At 51.6% G+C, this 19,213-nt stretch overlaps 2 protein-coding genes across 9 annotated transcripts in view; one reads left to right on the forward strand and one right to left on the reverse strand.

Moving 5' to 3' along the window:
* Positions 1 to 693: 693 nt before the first annotated feature.
* CAVIN1 (caveolae associated protein 1) lies at positions 694 to 15,260 on the reverse strand. Of its 2 annotated transcripts, none has more exons than XM_031600601.2 (2): positions 14,644 to 15,255; positions 694 to 2,773 (listed from the first exon to the last, which is right to left on the reverse strand). In XM_031600601.2, exons 1-2 carry the CDS (start codon positions 15,061 to 15,063, stop codon positions 2,108 to 2,110), a joined length of 1,086 nt encoding a protein of 361 aa, XP_031456461.1. In that variant the 5' UTR covers positions 15,064 to 15,255; the 3' UTR covers positions 694 to 2,107. The 2 variants fall into 2 exon arrangements, with proteins under 2 accessions (XP_031456461.1, XP_089981051.1); XM_090124925.1 differs by lacking the exon at positions 694 to 2,773 and adding an exon at positions 8,304 to 8,453 and having other exon boundaries at positions 14,644 to 15,260.
* Positions 15,261 to 17,939: 2,679 nt separating this feature from the next.
* ATP6V0A1 (ATPase H+ transporting V0 subunit a1) overlaps positions 17,940 to 19,213 on the forward strand; it is a 28,326-nt gene continuing 27,052 nt past the window's right edge. For 4 of the 7 annotated variants that reach the window (XM_090124810.1, XM_031600597.2, XM_090124811.1 and 1 more), the window contains exons 1-4: positions 17,958 to 18,115; positions 18,267 to 18,403; positions 18,549 to 18,627; positions 18,937 to 19,034. In XM_090124810.1, the coding sequence (XP_089980936.1) occupies positions 18,287 to 18,403; positions 18,549 to 18,627; positions 18,937 to 19,034 (294 nt within the window). In that variant the 5' untranslated portion in view covers positions 17,958 to 18,115; positions 18,267 to 18,286. Of the gene's footprint in view, positions 18,116 to 18,266; positions 18,404 to 18,548; positions 18,628 to 18,936; positions 19,035 to 19,213 lie in introns of all 7 variants that reach the window. The other 3 variants (XM_090124808.1, XM_090124809.1, XM_031600600.2) reach the window with 3 other exon arrangements.

Raw genomic sequence — 19,213 nt, forward strand, 5'->3', positions numbered from 1 at the left:
GGGCAGGGGGCGGTGCGGGGGGAGGCGGCGACTGCCGGGAACGGCCGTGCGGGAAACCCGCTGAGTTCCGGGCAGCGCCGTGACGTCAGCGCGCGGCCCGCCGCCGACCGCCGCCTCTTAAAGGGGCCGTACCCCCGCCCGTCGCTGTCGGAGCGCAGCAGCGACCCCGCACGGTGCGATGGGGATCGGCGCCCGGCGCCCCCCCCGGCCCGTGACGTAGGGACGTCTTCCGTAGATCAGCTGCCCGGGCCCCGCCCGGCTCGGCCCTGAGCGCCCCCAGGGATGGGCGCCCGCAGCTGCCCTGTGCCCGGGCACGGCCGCCCTCCGGGAGAAGATTTCCTTCCTTCCATCTGACCCAAACCCACCCCGTGTTGGTTGAAGGCCATTTCCCCACCCCGCCACCCCCAGCCCGGCGCTCAGCAGGCGTCATGCTGCTCCTTTACAAAAGAGCCTTTATTAGTTGTGCTGCTCACCAGGATGCAGACATAGAAAACAATCAGAGCTTTGTCCAACGCGCCCGGGATGGGCACCGCGGGGCGACCGATGCCCGGCAGCTGCGCTGCACCGCGCGGGTCTGCAGCGCCGCGAGGAGTCCGCGGGCCGGGGCGCGCAGCGCAGCGCAGCCACGGGCACAGGGCGAGGCCGCGGGGTGGGGAGGGCTGGGTGCGTTAGACAATGAGAGGGAGAACGATCTGAGAGGAAAAGCAAGTTTATATACGTGGTTATGTCAGCAGCGGTCCCGGCTGCGCGGGGAGGAGCAGGGCTGGAAAGAAAGCGGCACGTAGGGCAGTGCTGAGCGGGAGGGACGGGCGCATCCCCCCCCCCCCACGTCCACCCGCCCCGGTGCACCCACGGCTCCCAGGAGAAGCTGTGGGGCCGCAGCCTCCTGCCTGCTCCTGCTCTGCTGCCGTGCGGGGCTGCGCGTGAGAGCAGTGCGGGCTGAGCCGGGCAGTGCCGTGGGGCTGCGTGTGATCCTACAGCGACAGAGCAAAGCCACGGAAAGTGGGAAATGGGGAGGGAAGTGCCGGACGTGGGCGCGAGCCTGAGCCGCGCCAGGACCCCTGAAGGAAGGAGATGCTCAGAAATGCTCAAGATGTGGTGCCGGACCGGTGTCAAGGCTGCTCACTGGCGGCCGGGTGCCTCCCACAGCATCAGCACATCCCAAATTCCTCTGGCAACGCGACACTGCTGGTGTGGGCTCCTCTGGCACAGACACCCACAGCCACCCTCTGCCTGGCCGGTGTGCGCTCACTGCCCACCGATGGTGGCACGCACAGAAGGTGGGGAGCAGCGTCCAGCTCCGCACATTCCCTGCCCAGCCAGCATTCAGGCAGCTGGGATTTAACCCGAGCTGGGGATGTGCACCCACACTGCTCCCGCGATGGCAGTGCTGGGGTGAGGCAGCAGGCGCAGGCTGTGAGGGCTCTGCAGTCCCAGCAGCAGGTTGGTTTTGTGGCTCCGCCGCAGTGATCTGGTCCTTGGGAGGAAAGAATGGAGCAGACTGCCTGCGTGCCGTGGGGCTGCTCAGCTTCACCATTACTCTGCCCATTGACAGGATGTGCTCCATTCCTCCCTCCCGCACGCTGGGTGCATTGCAGACCCTCTGCTCCTCGGGTGGCAGCTTGGATCCCAGGTATCTGCTGTCTGCGGGGACAGCCACTCAGCCTGGCACAGGGAATTGGGGCCTTGCGGGCTGGGCGGGCATTCTTGACACCAGGTCTGTGCTCACAAAGGACGCTTGAGCATTTCAGGTGTACGGCTGTCATCTTGGCTTTAGCATTCTCCAGCTGGGCTGGGTCCCCATTGCTCAGAGCCCTTCTCCAGGTTTGGGTTCTGGAAGGCTCTCACACAGCTGTGGCAGGAATGATCTCCAAGGGTAATTTGACAGTGTAAGAAAAACAGTCCTGTGTTCCTAACATTTATGTGTGCTAAAACTAAAATATAAAATACACCTTGTCCTAGCAGGCAGGGGATTGGCATCGGCTCTGCAGGGTAGTAAAGATGCTGTGTACACTTCCCCCAAGGCACCGGGGCAAAGAGAGATCTCAACATGTGAATGATTACGTGTTCAGCTTCCATCCGCAACCTTCCCGTGCTGCTGCCTGCCCTACTCACTGTCGCTCTTGTCCACCAGTACCGCGTCAGACTCCTCTGTGATCTCCAGCAGTGTGTGCATCTCAGGGCTCTCCCCACGCATCAGATCCGAGTTTTCCCCCTCCTCTCCACCTACCTCCACCAGCTCCGTGGCTTTTACTTCCACCTCGCCCTCTCTAATTTTCTTGACATGGAAAGTGAAGGGTGGCACTTTGTAGACGGCTGTCTTGGACCTGGCATAGATGGTATGGTCAGGGGTAAAAGACTTCCTCAGCTTGTCTCGAGAAGTCTTCATCTTCTCTCTCCTTTCATTAGTCACAATCTTGGTGCCCAGCTTGTTCATCCTCTTCTCCAGGTTGTGGCGGGTCTTCTCCAGGTTGTGGCGGGTCTTCTCCAGGTTTTCCTTCGTCTTCAGCTTTGTCTTCTCCATTTTTTCCTTCGAGAACGCCTTCTTAAAGTCATCCACTCTCTTCATGCCGCTCCTTTTGATGCGCTCTGCCCGTGACTCCTCAATAATCTCTTCAATCTCCACCTCTTCATCAGAGGAGAGCTGGATGTGATCCTCCTCTGCATGGTCCTCACCTGCGGGCACCTCCTCGCCTTCACCTTCCTTCTCCTGCTTTTCGCCTTCCTTCAGAGACTTGCTGATGCTCAGTTTGGATGGGAGCTTCACTTCATCCTGCAAGACACAGAGCGGAGCCAGTGAGACACACACCCACCTCAAGCAGCCCTGCTCAGCACTGAGCAGAAGCACAGCGATGATTCGTGGTGAAACAAACCTGGCAGCCTCAGGCCTAGTTTTGTCCTCCCCGTCAGAGCTCCTAATAAATTACTGCTCTCTCCCACTGCATCTGACAGCTTTGCTGTATTTCAGCTCACATTTATGAGCTCTGCACTCTCTGGGCTGATCCCAAACCTGCTGATGGCTGTGGATGTGCAGAGAATAGGCAAGCACTGAAATGGGAGATTTTTCCCTTAATCTCCTGCCCCTCTCTCACAGCCTCATCCCCCCCAGTTCTGTCCTCAATTTTCCTGGGGCCTGCAATGGAGACCCCCTTCCATGTGGGGTGCTGAGCCCACATCCCACGCTATGGGACACAGCATGGACTGGCGGTGATGCCATGGCTACACACCTACAGTTATGGCTCTGGTGCTTCACTGCTGCTTGTGTCAGCCGGAGGAGGCTGCAACTGCGCTGCAGGAACCCAAACTCCAGGCTCCTGCCACGCAACTCATTCATGTCTGTTGCAGAGCCCTGGTTGCATGGCTGGGACCCCATGGGGCAACTGGGAGAGGACAGGAGCTGTGTCCGCTGTGGGCATGCAGGTTTGGCCCAGTGCTGACAGCAGCGCTCAGTTTCCCGAGTGTTGTTTTCATGGCGCTGTGCAGGCACTCAGCTGGGCCAGGCTGTGAGCTGCAAGCTGACCTGCTGCTGCCTTGGCTGCCTCAGCAGGCACTGTGCACTGTGATCCTGCTCGCTGCTGGAGCTCCCTGACAGGCAGCAGTGGTTTGCTCCCCTCTGCCACGCTCCTTGTCCCCCTGTGCCTTGCTCAGAGCCCTCCCTGACCTCCTATGGAGTTTCCCACCACCTCCCTACCACTTCCCAGTGCCCACCCAGCACTGGGCTGCAAGTGGCAGCCTGGCTGGGGACCAGGCTTTCCCAGGTCCTGCAAGGAGACGATGTGGGGCTGAGACATCTCCAGGGGCACAGCATGTGGGCGTTTTTACCATTTCACCACTGTGTTTTTCCAAGACTGTATCTGAAGGAGGCTGAGACAGATCCTGATGCACACAGCGGAGCTACACTGCCTTTCCTGAGGACTAAAGGCAAATTCATTCAGCTTCTCCACTGCCCTGGGTCAGCCAAATCTGTGATCTCTGTGGCAGAGGACAGGCATGTGCACAGGAGGGGCACTGGAGCCAAGAGAGGGGCACAGGTCCTGGGTGGGATTGGTTTTCATCTGAGCAGCACATAGCGTGCGTCCCTGCTGCAATGAATCACCACTGCGTTCCCAGGACGGGCTGGAAATAGCCCACCTCTGTACAAAGCTGCAGCACACAGCCCCGAAATTTATGCCCAAGTTGTTTTAACCAATGGAGCTAGGAGGGAGAGGCACGGAGTGCTGCAATGAGCACAGCCAGAGAACCAGCAGGAACGAGGCACAGCCCTGCAGTGGGAACACACAGAGCACAGTGCACTGGGCTGGGGCTTGAAGAAGGCCATGGGAAAGAAGGACCCGCAGGTGCTACTGCCAGCCCTGGGGACAGCAGCCTCAGAAGAAAAGGGCTGGGGTCCAAATACAACGCTGGCTGTAGCTGCTGCATCAAACTGCCTGCAGGCTAATGAGCAGTGCAGATGTCAAAAGCCAGAACATCCCAGTGTCACACAGCTGCTGGGGACAGGGCCTGAAGAGGCACACTGGCCTCACGTATGTTTCTGTACAGGTTTTCTTAGGTGGCTGGGGACCTTCTGATGTCTCCTGCGATGCTGGAAAGGACTGCATGTTTGCCCACCTGTGCACCATTGCTGCTGTGACACGATGTGACAGACAGCTTTGGTGGTTTTCTCATTCCTCCCCAAGCACAGGACAGCACTGCTCCTTGAACAAACAGAATGTCCAGAACTGAGAGGGAATTTGAAGAAAATGGTGTAAACAATGGAAAATCACTTCCACAGAACACCTGGCTAAGCGAAATCACCACAATGCAGCTCTGCCAGAACAAGGGTCCCATTCCTGGGTTCTGTCAAACAGAAAGCTTCAACGGCCAAGGCTCTGCCTCCTCCAAATCGCCACTCAGGCCTCAGATAAATTCTGGAAGGTGAAGCAGCCCACATGTGTTTTCTCCATTTGATATCCCCTTCAGGAGAGAACAATGTTCAGCTCTCAGGAGGGCTGGGAAAGCCCAGAGCCAACGTTCCCCATGAGGACAGCAGGACCACATTCTGCACAACACCTGCAGGAGTAATCCCCAAGACCTATGGAGACCCTGCCCTGCCAAGAACATTGGGAACTGCAGCACTTCCTTCCCCCACCTCAACACAATGAGACAGAACAAAGGCATCCCTGCTCCCCTGGCACCAGCGCTGGAAATGACCACATCCTGCAAACCCAGATCCTAATCCTGGTTAACTCCCAAGCATATGTGTACAGAAAGAGAAGCCAGCACAAAAACTCCCTATCTGTGCAGAAGTAACTGCCTTCCCTCTTGTTATAACCGCGTTTTCCAACATAGCAGGCTGGGCTGCACCAGCAACACTCCCCAGTGACATTCACACCATCTGTAATGCCCTCACCAGCATGGAGGTATCCCCCTCACCATGGGAGCAGTACTTGCCTTGCTGTTGCACCCAAATTCCCTCAAACCCCCCTTGTTCTCAGGCTGCCAGCCCTCACCCCCAGCCCAGAAGCTCCCTGACTCTTCCTCCATCTGTAGATCTGTAGATAACCATCTGGAGAACAGCCGGTGTGCTTCCAGCACTGTTTGATTTGGGGCACTTTTCCTGACTAAAGGCCCATCTGCACCAGGCAGCACTCCTGCTGACACAGCAGGCTCCAGCTGAGTGCAGGACAGCCCTAAGATGAGCAAACAGTTCTGAGCCCCAGGCACTGCCCAGGGGCTCCTACAGCACACGCAGGCAGAGCAGTGCAGGTCTCCCAGCAGTCAGTGCTCCCTGCACGTCTGCCTGCAGACAAGGACAGTGGGGCCCCACCAGAACAATCCCGAACTGCCCCAGCTTTGCAGGCGGCTGCTGTGCAAATCCCTGCTGAGGGCACAGCTCTGTGCTGTGTACACTTTGCCCTACTCGTGACTTACCCAGATGAGGCACATTTTTAACAGCAGGCATTCAAAACACTCTATTTTTACTGGGAAAACACTGACCCTTAGAGTGGGAGAGTCCGAAATCCTGGCTCTTGGCATCCCCCGCATTGGGGTGTTCAAACACTCCCTCCCATCAGCAGATGCAAACCAGCTCTGTTCCCTGTGCCTGAATCCAGCTGGCACAAAGACAAGATTTCTCAGATTTTTATCTCAACAGAAGAAAAATCCTCCTTGCTCTGTATACAGTGCAGATCCACCCAGCACGGGCAAGTGGTGGCCGTGTGCTGAGCCAGGCCATCAGCCTCATCCAAGCTGAGTGCACAGAAAGTTTCAGCTCCAGCCCCTGCTGGATGGTCCTGTGTTTCTCTTGCTCCACACAGTGTGCCACCTCCAGCCACCCCCAGGCCCCAGAGGAGCTGTGCTGTCTCTGTGGCACGGTGTCAGCTGTGTGGGGCTGGGAAGCAGCACCTGGGGGCATTCCCTGCTCAGAGCTGATGGGAGCTCGCAGAGGTACCCAGGGGCTGAACTGCCCTATGCTCCTCCTGCTGTAGCAACTCAAAGCTGCTCCATCTGGGGCAGAGCAGTGCCTGCTTTGCTGCACTAAGGGGGCTTTTATCTGTGTTTCCAAGCTGCGTTCCCTTGCAGTGAGTCACCCCGTCAGCCCCTTTATGGCCATACACACATTGCCTGTTGCTACAACACGAGTAAATACTTCCCTTGTCACGGACAGGGCCAATGAGGCACAGAGCCAAGCTGCATTCCCAGCCCAGCACAGCTCTGCAGGGATTGCAGAATCACCAGCAGATAAGAGGAACACTCCCAGAACTTGAGAGGGCTCCTAGGCTGCTGTTGAACAGAGGATCTCATCATCAGCACATAAAACAGAGTCCCAGGACTCTCACGACTCTGATCTCCAGTTTGAAGTTTAATGGAGCTTTTTTCACATGTGCATGCAACTCACACCTGCAATTCATTCTGTTCTGTTATTTTTACACAACTGTAACAGCACAAACAGTTGAGTTTGGTTGACATGCAGCCATACCATGCACAACATGAGCACTCACATCCCCAGCTTCTCCTCTGACCAAAAAGGGCTGATGCTGGCCAGGCCCAAGCTCAGTGTGTGTCTGTGCCATGCCACCCCCTCTGCCAGCCCAGGGCTCTCTACAGCCGAGGAATTGGGGCAGGAATGCCGAGCACCCTGGCAGCAGGCACCTTGCCAGGGCAGAGCAAAGCCCTGGAGCAGGAGCAGGAGCAGTTCTGTGCTCCCACAGCCGCAGCACCCTCTCGGCCTGCTGGTCTTCAGGGATGCTGTGCAGTGCTGAACCTGAGACCGTGTCCACAGAAGGAGGATTCAGCTATTCCTGTTTAGCTGCAACATTCCTGATAAGCACCCACAGCCTGAGGGAGTCCAGGGAAGTATGGATGCCTCCAAAGAGAAAAGCTGTGCTTTCTGTTTCAGCATCTTTGTCTTTGGAGATTATAATTCCTGTATGGCTGTACCACAAATGATAACTGCTTAAAAAAATCTGTATCTTTTCACTGTCCTTGAAAATGGAAATTTTTCACTGGCAGTTTCCCCTGATCCCCACATTCCCAGGCTGAGTTCACCTTTGCCTGGGCCTTTCCACTGGAAAAAAAAGTCATAAAGCACAGTGTCTCCAACAGAGCGGTGCTGCGCACACGGTGCGAGTCCATCTGTGGGCACCTGGAGCCTCAGACATTATCTCCAGCAGCCCCACAGCACAGCACTGTGCTGTGACGTGCAGCCTTTATGGCTTGAGAAAAGGGGTAGACAAAGCCAAAGTCACTGCCGTCTGAAGTCTGCAGCAGAAGCACAGCTCGCAGTGAGCAGAGCCCCGCACTGAACAGACAGGTGCTGCTATGTCCTCATGAGGCAGGTTTAGTTTTATATCATGCAGCTTGTGCTATTTAAAACAGTAACTCCAAATCATTTCACATATGCCTATAAACAGCAAGTCTGAGGAGGTAGGTGCTATGAGGTCTGTGTTTCAGAGGGAGAAACTGAGGCTCAGAATACTGCAGGGCTTGCTCAGCCACAGTGTGACTCTCACTGAGCCGTCTGCACTGCCTGCAGCCCTTCGTGCAAACCAAAGAGCAATGCCTCCCTCCCTGCTCACAGAGGCAGCATAAGACAAGTCCTGTAATGCCTGCAAGAGAATTACAGCTCGTCACCATCCATTACAACCCTGGCAGCAAGCAGCAAGCAGTTAGTCAACAAGCAGAGGCATTTCTGCCAGCTGGAAGCATCAGCCCTGCAGGGCTAAATGCTCATAGCAGCCGCAAACAGGCGGAGAACACAAAGGCACTACAATCAGAAGCTCTCAGAGCTTCAGAAGAGGATCAAAACAATCTTCGGGGATACCCCTCCTGGGGCCCTATGGCTGCTGCCTCCTCTCATGTCTTCTGCTGATTTGGGCCATGGCACTTTGGCAGCGTGGGCGCTGGGAGCTGCTGCTGGCGACGGCTCAGAGCTCTGCCGAGGACTCAAAGGGCACTCTCTGCTTCTTCTCAGGCTAAGGTGAGGAAAACGGCATTTCAATGGCCGGCAGAATGAAGCGTAATGAAAAAGCTTACCTATTACCACTGCCAATCTGATCAGGAATGACGACAAGCATCATCCAGATTAGTAGAAGAACAAGCAGAAAGAAAAGGCATGGTGGTGTGGTTTAGTAAAGGGAGAAGCTAGGTAGCAAATTTTGACAGCAAAGGCAATCTGCAAAGATTTTGTGAAAGACGAGTATCTTCCTATTCACAGCACACCCTGGGAGGTGCACAATCCCTGCTGCGATTTCAGACACATCCCAGCTGAATGCTGCAGGCTCTCCGTACCGCAGTTCACAGAGTGATTGGACATCAGTTATGACGGATCTCTGTTTTACTCTCATGAAGATGAAAGCAGAATTTTCTTCTACGTGTAACAGTATGAAAAGAGAAAGATTTTAAGTCTGTGTTTGCTAACAGATACACGAGCTGGAAAGATGGAAAAAGCTGGGTATGATTCCAGAACTGCATCCATTCAGCTCTGTCAAAGCACCAACAATACCCTGAACCATCCCTGCAACACCAGCAGCTCAGACACCACAGCAGCACCCCAGCAAATACCTCACCCCAACATCAAAGCTTCTTTCTTTTGCTAAATGTATCCTGAGGACACTGGGTGGTTACTCAGAAGCCCTAGGAGCAGGTGACATACAGAATTAACCCTTTCACATTCAAATCCTTGGGTTTGACTCTCCTTTTCTAAAGGTTGGACAGATCTTCTTTCCAACAGTGTCAGGAGAGGTGCGGAAAGTGAAGCTTTGACTCCTTGGCACAGAAGGCTGCTGCAGAAACAAAGGAAAAGATCTAAAATATGAAGGGGAAAAAGCCAAGTGCTGAAGCGATGAACTGGTTCATTCTCAAGCAGTACCTCCCTGACCAGCAGAAGTCATTTTATCCTCTGAAATTCTGTGTCCTGTACAATCTTTTTGGCATCATTTTCTAGCAAGCATGTCTAGTTACATTATCTCCTGGAAACTCTCTCTTGGAAGGCCAAATATTCTTCATTAGCTGCTGAGAATGAGCAGCTTGGTACAGTCACTGGAGTTAGTTCAAACCTGATGGTGAAGAGACAGGGAAGAACAGTGCAGGACGTCCTAGCTGAGAAGGAGGCTGTTTGGAAAAATGCTTTTGCCTAACAGCGAGTCAGACGAAAGGCAGGGCTGTAGGAGACAGCCAAAGAAATAGAAAAGTCTTTTTTTTTCTTTCCTTTTTCTTTTTTTTCCGCTGACAGAGGGAAAAGGGTTTGATCCCATTGTCAGTCTGTTTGCACAAGTGCTCCTCCCGGATAAACCTGTCCCAGCTGATGAACAACTCCGCAGCTATTTCTGAACGGCAAACCAATCAAGGTGGAGTTTGCATTACAGATGACATGCAGACACATCAGTGCTGATACTGACATTTGCATCCTCAAGTAAAAAGTACTGAGTAAACATCCTGAGACTTTTTATTCTAAATATTTTATTTTCCCTCACTGACATTGAGCATCTTTGTCTCTGGTCCCCGTCGCATCTTGCAGGTGTACAGCTCTGGATAAGATCTTGCAGAGCCACACTTTCCCAAGCAGGACAAATGAGGGCTAAGCCTGCTGCCTAACAGCACTGTGCTTTACGTTGGGCACAGGCACACCACAGTACAGCAGAGTGGAAATTGGCCCTTTGCTCTAAGAGAATGTATTGCTGCACAGCTCAGTACAGCACTGAGAGGATTTCAGCAAACATTGGATGCTTATAAATAATATCTGAGCAATGAAATATTAAAGCAGTTGATTCCGAGCTGCAACAGAGAAAGCCATGCTCCAGAACTGCCTTTTGGTAGAAAGAGTGATAATCTGCACTAAGCAAAATCCTGGAAATGAGCTGTTAACATTCAGGAACTCTTTAGATGCACAGTAGAGGCACAGTCTCCCACAAATTATTATTTTGAGATTTCAGCAATATGCAGAAAATAGAAAGGAGTCTTTGCACATCGAGATGTCAGTATGGTGCCCCTCACAATGGAGGGAGAACACAGTCTGAACTCAGGGCTGCAGCCCAAAGGAAATGGCTCAAACCATGCTTCCCTCCTTCCCATAGGATGGCACTTTCCCACTGCTCCAAGAGCAGCAGAACAGAAGCAAAGATGCCACAGTGCTTTTTCTCTCCACCTGCAGCACTGCCCACATGGAGCTGCTGCAGGGCACAGGGATGCTCAGAGCCTTTCATTCTGGCTTCCGACTCCGCCACCGCAGTGCGTGGGTTTGAAATTTGTCCCTCCCCCCCGGGATCTTGCTGCTCCCATCCGTATAAGGCCTACTGGAGGCACAAAAGCCAAACTGTGCTATTTATACCGCTAGCAGCCCTACCATTGTACAGACCATGTGCATTTTCTGCCCCGGCCCTTTCGCAGAGCAACTCCATTTCATGCACGGCTCTGGCGGCTGTGGAGTTCACCAAAGCGCAGTGAAGCCCTGCAGGAGTTTCTGACCCCAAAGCCATCAGAAACGTCTTTCTCTGATAATGAAGCTGCCCATCATGGGGCAGACTGTCTCTAAAGTTTGGCTCTCACGTAAGTCTCCAAATAAGGGACCAGCACGTTTTAGAAACACCCGATATGTCTGCTGAGTGCTGCAAGCACTGCGGCATCTGGCTGTAGGAAAAACAGACCATTGGCATTTGAAGGAATAAATTTAATTGTCAAAAAAGAGTTTGGAGGAAATATCCCATGCTTACATAACACTGACACGTGCTGCTCGTCAGATGAATGGGGCTCACTGTCTGCTTCGAGAGCTGCCGTTACCTAACCATGAACTGCAGTAACCACCCCATGTCTTCTATCTGTAAACAGGAGCTCTGGGATGAAGTCACCTCATTTTGCTGTATTGGCAGCTGCTCCAACTCAGTTTGACGTGCTGTGCTGATTTCTCAGTAAGATGGGAGCCCAGGGCAGAAGGCAGAGAGGCAGCACTGAGGAGCTCCGTATGTGCTTCCAATGGGGCACACGCAGCCATCTGACATCCAGCCTTTCAGGAAGGAAAGTCCTGTTTACAACAATACTGAGTTCAAAAGAGTGTCTGACTGCCATCCCCACTAATGCTGAAACCAAGCAGACAGAAGTGCTTCAGGCTCATCCAGCAGCTCAAGCTGAAGAGCATTTCATTTTCTCTTCCTCCCAACCTCTCCTCTAGCACAGTACAACACTTGTGTGCAGTCTGACCTCTTCTCTGAAGGTGCCCATTTGCACTCCTGAAATAGTCCCTTCCAGAACTGCTGGAGACGGAGCATTAATTGCTGAGAGAATAACAAGATCTGTAATCTGTAACTACTGACTTGTCCTTAACACCTTTTAACTCTTCGTAATGCAGAATCATGCAAAATTAAATCTGTGCAAAACGGTTTTCTGTTCAGCCATCTTGCTTAAAAATAGCCATTGCTGTTTCATGTAATATTCTGTGTCTCTTCAGATGAGTTTCTCTCGTTACCCAAAAGAAAACACTGGTAAATCTTTGCCCTTTTATCCATAATAACTGGAAATGCAGTTATGCAGGAAAGTTAATCACAGCTTTCCAAAGGCAGCTTTCCCTGAGCAGTCATAATCTCATCCACCATGACACAATTAATTAAATCAACATGAGAGGACCTCACTTAGACCCTGATGGGTGCTGGGTCTGAAGACGTGCAGCACCGAATTAGATGGGAGTTACTTTGTAATGTGGCTGTTTGTTTTTAGGGTAAGACACAGTTCGGAAAAAACAGCGCAGTTTCCACATGTAAACTCCCACAGTGTGATCCATCATTGAGTTCTGGCTTTATGGACTGTTAGTGCATTGCAAAACTGTGTTGATTATTAAGACTGAGACACAGGAGGGTATTAGTAAATGCAGGGAGAATCAGCGGGCTGCATCCAACAAACAGCACTGTTTGACAGAAGTAAAGAGCAGGACATCGTCCCCATCGGGTAAACACCTCTGCTATGTGCACACAACGGCCATCACTTCTGTCTGTATAGAGTTAAATTATTTCAATGCATTGGCATAATCTGTTTTGCATAATCCCAGCAGCAAATCCTCATCATTGATGTGCCCATTATTACCAGCAGTGATAAAGTACAGCAATGAATTCACTGAGACAAAAACTTGTACCCTGATGCTCTGTATCTGCTGTGCAATTCCCAGGGTCAGACTGTCAGAACTTTCTGAAGAACACCATCTTTATCATCAAAGCAAAATGTAAACTCGATAAATACTTTTCCTCTCAGGAAAAGCGAGGCAAAACAAAATCTCCCAACCCAGAAGCAGAACTTCCAAAATCCTCCCAAATGTTTGACTTCCATGGAATATGTTTCCACCAGGAAAGGAGATTCTGACACGCAGCAGACAATTTTTTCTTATACCAACCCCTCCTGCCCAGGTTTCTGTACAGTTAAAATTACATGATGAACTTTTCATGGAGTTCAATCTGCAGATTAATGCATCTATTAAACAACTACCCATTTTCTATAGGAGAAATATTAACTCCTGCAGCTCTGACAGACTGCAGACTGATAAAGTTTAGAAATGTTTTCTGCTGAGTAAAACTGTGTTTCCATCATTGCATGCAGGGAGGGGTGGTTACACTGCTGCTTTGAGGGCATTCCTTGTGCTCCAAGGCTTGCCAGCAACATTCTCATTGCATGGATCCATCTTTGCACAGCAACGCAGCACAGGAGTGCTACAGCTGTTACTTATGCACATTAATCTTAACACGCTCATTTCTTTCTAGTTTCACACATCAAAAACCCATAATGGATTTTGTTTTCCAGTTAAGTTGTTCCAGCCTCACTGTGGCAGTGTTAGTTTTGCCCCTGATGCCCTTCAGAAGCAAAATTGTTTTTTTTAAATTCAAAGAAAAATTTTACTCCATATTCATGAGCAGCAATAAACAGAAAGGAGCAGCCCACAAAATGACAAGCTGCAAATATTTTGGATGCTTCCCATGGACTCTGCAGTTTGCCAACTTCCTACCTATTTCCATAACCCACACGGAATGTTTTGTAAAACAATTTCCTTTGGTCTTCTCATTTTGCACCGTTTGTTGCCACTCCAGGGTTCCAATTTACATTTCCATGGGTAGGTCTGTCCTCCTCAAAAAGCCTTATGTAAGGAGCGTGCAATAAATAGAGATATAAAACTGGTCAGATTGCCTGTAGGGTCCGAGTATGCTCAAGTATTTCAGTCTTTCATACACGATAAAAGTACAAATGCTTATGCTCTGAATCAGAGTTGCAGAGGCCTCAGTACTTGCCAGATTCCTGAGCTCATTATCACCAGCTCTCCCTTCAGGCACTGTAGCAAGAATTGTTTCCCATTTTGTTCTGGTTTTCTTCTCTCTGGGGTCAGCAGTGGGCATTTCTCTATTTGTCCCTGACACTGTTATCAACCTCGAGGCTCCTAACTGAATCATTAACTATTTCACTCACTTTTTTTGCATGGCCCAATACAAGAGTTTGCTCTGATAAAGAGGACTGACTCCAGACTGGAAAAGAGAGATAAATATATTCCTTTTTCTTCTCTTCCTTAAGATTAAAGGAAAAATCCACCCCTTGACACAAACGGTGAACACCAAGCAAACCAAAGCTGTTATTGTAATCAGACAATTAGGAGACTCAGGATGTGCAGCTCACGGTAAAAAGAACGTGGAAATACATACAGGCACAAAGGCAAAGGCAGACCCAAGGATTTTTGAGCTGTTTGGTGTTTCCCCACCATGTGTCTGTCCCACCAGTGAGATTAACCCGATGCTCACTGCGCCCTGTCGTAAGATTCGTGTCACAAAGAGGAAACATTACTGCTCTCTGACTACAAAAGAAGTCAGCAGGTGGATTTACCATACCCCCCCCAGAACACAGAGCATTCCTGTCCTTTTTTTAGTTCACAGTACATCAGATTATTGTAATACTTCGGGTCCTTCACAATAATCACTTTGAGGCATTCCCGCTATCTTCATTAAAACTCCTGTTAAAAAAGTAGCAACTCTATCTTAGAACACACAGACGACATTAAAACATGAATGAGAGCTACTCCAGACCCACGTTCATGTGGAACACTGGCCAGGCAGGGGAGCTTGGGTGAGGAACGGACCATGCAGCATGTCAGAACCAGTAGGATTGAAAACACCCACCAACAACGCGTGGAAGTCTGCTCCTTACCTGGTAGATCATGACTTTGAAATTTCTGCGTTTCAGGAGCTCCGCTTCGTTGGCCTCCAGCTTCTTTATCTGCCCAGCCTGCTTCTCCAGGTTCTGCCGGACGCTCTTCACGTTGACGCTCACCTTGCGCACTTTCTCCAGCATTTTGTTCACGGTGTTACTGGTGGTGGTGTGAGCTTTTGTCAGCTTGGTTAACTCTCCCTGGATGCTGACCACTGCACTATCCATCTCTTGCTGTCTTTCCTCCAGCTGTGTTTGGGTCAGCTGAATCTGATCTACTGCTCCGATGATCTTGTCCAGAAGGGTCAGCACCATCACACCATTGATCTGGTCTGACTTGATGGGTTCTTCGGGCATTTGCTCCTCAGAGGCCTCAGAAGCGGTTGGTGGTTCGATAATTTGCAAAGTAGTATCCTCCATGATTGGTGGGGAGTCCTGGCTAGGAGAGCCCAGAGAAACTGCCGCTGCAGGGAGAGCAGGGAAAGCTGAACCCGAGCCTCTGCTAAACTCTGTGCTGGGAGGCACGCCAGAAATGGAGAGTGCAGTGCGTGGATGTCTGTGCTGAAATTCAAATGGCACAGCTCTGCAAAGCTGTCCAGTGAAACTGCCCTGCAAAATTTTCCAGGCTTGCAGGTCATTGGCTGACTCCACCTCAGCTATATAAAAGGAGCCTGCTGCCAAATGCCTGATGACCCACCCTCTTTGAAATGATTAAAATAGTTGGAGGGCTGGCGATGGCTTTGCATGCAAACACAGGCACAGCTCAGCAAGGAATGCAAAGCTCTGAAACTCCAACAGCCTCTGCTTTACCATAAGTCTAAAGGCATTATGTGCAATGAGAGGAAAAAACAAAAACATTAAGCAAACGGCGCAGGAAGCGGCTGGAAAGAAACACTACAGCTGTATGCATTAAGGGAAGGCTGCTCTAAACAATTGCACACGTTCAAGTTCAGCTGGAAAATTCAGATCTTTTGCTAACTGTAGGCATTTTTTCCAGCACTTTGAGAGCTTGGTTTTCAGTACTTTTAAAAAGCAGCTGAAATTCAGATTGGGTAGTTACAAAAAATAAACTCTGGATCACAAAATCACATGCTTCCATGTGTCTGAATACGCACAGTAGGAATATACACAATGTGTACAGTGAGTGCCACAATGCTATGTGGGATTTTACATAAAAGGAATAAGTATAATTCATCCCTGCAGTGAAGTCGACAGCCACTCCTACCTAAAAGCAGCTATCTCTGCTCTGCAATCCTCTGCTTACCAACAGATCCCACCACTAGGCTTCAATGCAGGACATGCTTCCATGTGTGCTATGCAGAAATGTACTTCTAAGGAAAACTCAAATACTGTGTGCTACATTGGGCATCACTGGTAAAACAAGCAAACAAACCAATCACCTGATTATTTCAGAAAGTAATAGAGTACATAAAGCTTTTGAAAATGAGGGGAGAAAATCATCCTATTTTGCTAACTTTTAACCTTGATTTTGGCACATGGCAAGTCATGGAGTCTTACAGTGTTGGCAGAAGTTTATGGCTTGTGATACCACCATCAGCTTATTGCCTTAAAAGACACTCGTGATGTGCTCCCAAAGTGTCTGCAACAACCTGGTAAGACCAAGGAGAGGAACATGATGAAGGAAAATTTGTATCTTGGAAGTGTCCCTGGATGGGATCTCTCTACTTGTACTGTTGGTGGCTCAGCCAGAGGAAATCACTGCTGTGAAGCCTCTGCTGGTGTGGGGCACAGAAACCCTTCCAGGCTCAGCTGGAGGGCTGTGAGCAGACTGGGAAGGCTGCAGGTTCCCTCTCCTCCTGTACCTTGATGACAGCAACCCATGCTCAGCACATCTTGCCTCGGGTTGGGGTCAAGCCCACTCTTAACATTTGCCCCGGGCAGGCAAATAAAATAAAGGCCCTCAAAAGTTTGGTTTATCCAGGTTCATATCTCAAGCCAGTACTGGAAGAAATCCTTAATTCCTAGCATACAAGCTGGGAAACCCACTACACACAAACAGATGTATAGGATCATTGTTTAATGAGGACTGCTTGCTGCAGTTAGCACTTTCTGTGCCCCCGTGTTCTCTGCCATGTGACAGCTTGCTTTTCAATTGTTTACCCGTAGCACACCATTGATCTGGATTTGGTTTCAGAAAGTTGTGTTGTGCAGCTTCCACTATAGGTATTATGTCATGTATTAAAAATAGCTTGCTTTTCTACACCCTGTTTTTTCCTGGAGGGGCCTTTTTCCTGAGCATTTATTTCCAGTGTTTGGTGCTGATGAGTCAGTTCCATGTAAAAACCCTCCCTCCTGCCAGACAGCAACGAAGCTCTGCAGTTGTTTGTCACTGGGGAGATCTCCTCAGCGTGGATTCCCACAACAATCTTCTGTGAAATTTTATGTTCAGGCCAGGATGCAGACCTTATAGTTCCTTCTGCGACTTTATTGCAATCTCTGTGTCTTGGGTTCCCCATTTGGGAACAAAAGCAACAACACCAAACTGAGTATGTACATCTAGATAGGGCAGCATAAGCCAACAGAAGAGGAACTTGGTTTCAGTCTCGATATTCAGTAGCACACATTTAGTGTCACCTTCTGGGCTTGCTGCACACACAGCAGTCACACCCCAAGCTGAAATGCAGTGAGTAAGATTCTATGTTAAGACTCGTTTCCTTACAGCCCTTTTCTGCAGCAGAGACATACCACGGAAAGCCAATAGGTGGCAAACTGCAGCCTTGCCTTTGGAGCCTTCCCACCGATTTGGACACATAAGGGCAAGCGGATTCGTCTCTCTTGCAGCACGAACAGCTTCTTGCTGCTGTTACTGAGCGGTAGATCGGGTTTGACCTTTGGATCTCCCTGTAGGCAGGGACAGCGCAAACAGAAGCGAGCATCGTTCGGCTTCAAGGCAAACGGAGGTGTGGAGTTCAACAAAGGAAGGCAGAGCACAGCACGGGCGCCGCGCTGCTTTCTGCTCAGTTCTGCTGTGGGGCAGCGCGTTCCGCAGGGCAGCTCTACAGTGAGACGGCGGCTGCGGCGCTGCGGGCACCGAGCGCGGGGCTGGGCGGGGCGCAGAGCGGCGGGGCGCAGAGCGGCAGGCGGGGCTGCGGCGGAGAGCGGCCCGGCCTTGCAGGGAGCCCCGCCCTCAGCCGGCTGCCGTGCCGCCCCGCCCCGCCCCGCCCCGCCCGCGCCCCAGCTGCTCCGCGCGGCCGCTTCCCGCACGCCGGGCCGGGCCGCGCCCTCACACCTCGGCCACGCCGGACGTGACGTCACCGCCCGTCGCGCGGCGCACAGTGACGTCTGAAGAGCCGCAGTGCGGCAGAACGCGCAGCTTCCGGTCCTCCCGTGTCGTCACTTCCGGTGCGGCCCAGCGAGTCGTGCCGTCGCTAGGAGACGTGCGTAGTGACGTCGGAGCCGGGCGTCGCCGCCGGTCAGCTGGCGGCCGGGGCGGTGCGGGCGGTGCCGGCAGGTAAGGTGGCGGTGCCGGGCGGTACCGGGCTCGTGCGGCCCGGCGGGGTCTCTGTCCGACGGGGCTGAGGTTCGCTTCCACCCCGTGCGAGCTCGAAGGGCGCCGTGAGGGGGCGGCCCCTCCCGTGTTTTTATCGCCGCTTCTCCGTCAGAGGCCGCGGTGGGCGCCGCCATGGGGGAGCTGTTCCGCAGCGAGGAGATGACCTTGGCCCAGCTTTTCCTGCAGTCCGAGGCCGCCTATTGCTGTGTCAGCGAACTGGGCGAGCTGGGGAAGGTGCAGTTCCGCGATGTGAGTAACGGCTGACGCGGGAGAACCGGCCGGGCCCCGGGAGCGGCCCGCTGCTCCCCGCCTGCCCCCTCGTTACCCCCCCGGTCCCGCCTCTGGGGGTCCCTGACATAAGGGTGGCGTCGAGGAAACGTTTTTCTCTTGGCAGCTGAACCCGGACGTGAATGTGTTCCAGCGAAAATTTGTTAATGAAGTCAGGAGGTGTGAAGAAATGGACCGAAAGCTCCGTACGTCCCTCACTGTGTCCCGGTGTGCCTGTAGTGCTGCGGCTTTTATGGGGAAACAAGTAACATAGTTTAAGCCTAGAACAGCATTAAAAGGCAAAGTGCGGTTTGGAGAACTGAAGGCTGCCTTTCTGCTGTATATCAGCCAGTCAGACTGCATCCCAGGATTCATTTCCTGGTTGAAAAATAACCCGATCACACCATCTTGTAGGTGAAAGGACTCACAGATCGGCCTATAGGTGTGGGCTAAAGGAGTGATAACTTGACATTAAGGTGTCTTTTCAGCTAATATTAATGGTACTGTCTTTCCAGGATTTGTTGAAAAGGAGATCAAAAAAGCAAATATTCCTATCATGGACACAGGTGAAAACCCAGAGGTGCCATTTCCACGTGACATGATTGATTTGGAGGTAATAATGTGTCTTAAGACTTAGGTAGTGTTTGACCTTGGTGAAAACACGTGGCATCAACTCCATGGATAGACATCTGTTGTATTTAATGGTAGAGATTCATTAACATTGGGCCCCAGTCACTTGAAATGCGTCCTCATCATTAGTTTGATTTTAATTCACCAACTCTGTTTTGCTTT

Source organism: Phasianus colchicus, chromosome 26 (genome assembly GCF_987193195.1).
Source record: "Phasianus colchicus chromosome 26, bPhaCol1.hap1.1, whole genome shotgun sequence".
NCBI classification, from domain to species: domain Eukaryota; kingdom Metazoa; phylum Chordata; class Aves; order Galliformes; family Phasianidae; genus Phasianus; species Phasianus colchicus.

Coding starts and splice junctions, on each gene's coding strand:
- CAVIN1 (XM_031600601.2), bottom strand. CDS start 15,063: ATGGAGGATACTACTTTGCAAATTATCGAACCACCAACCGCTTCTGAG. Junction 2,774..14,643: donor TCAAAGTCATGATCTACCAG/GTAAGGAGCAGA, acceptor TGTGTCTTGCAG/GATGAAGTGAAGCTCCCATC.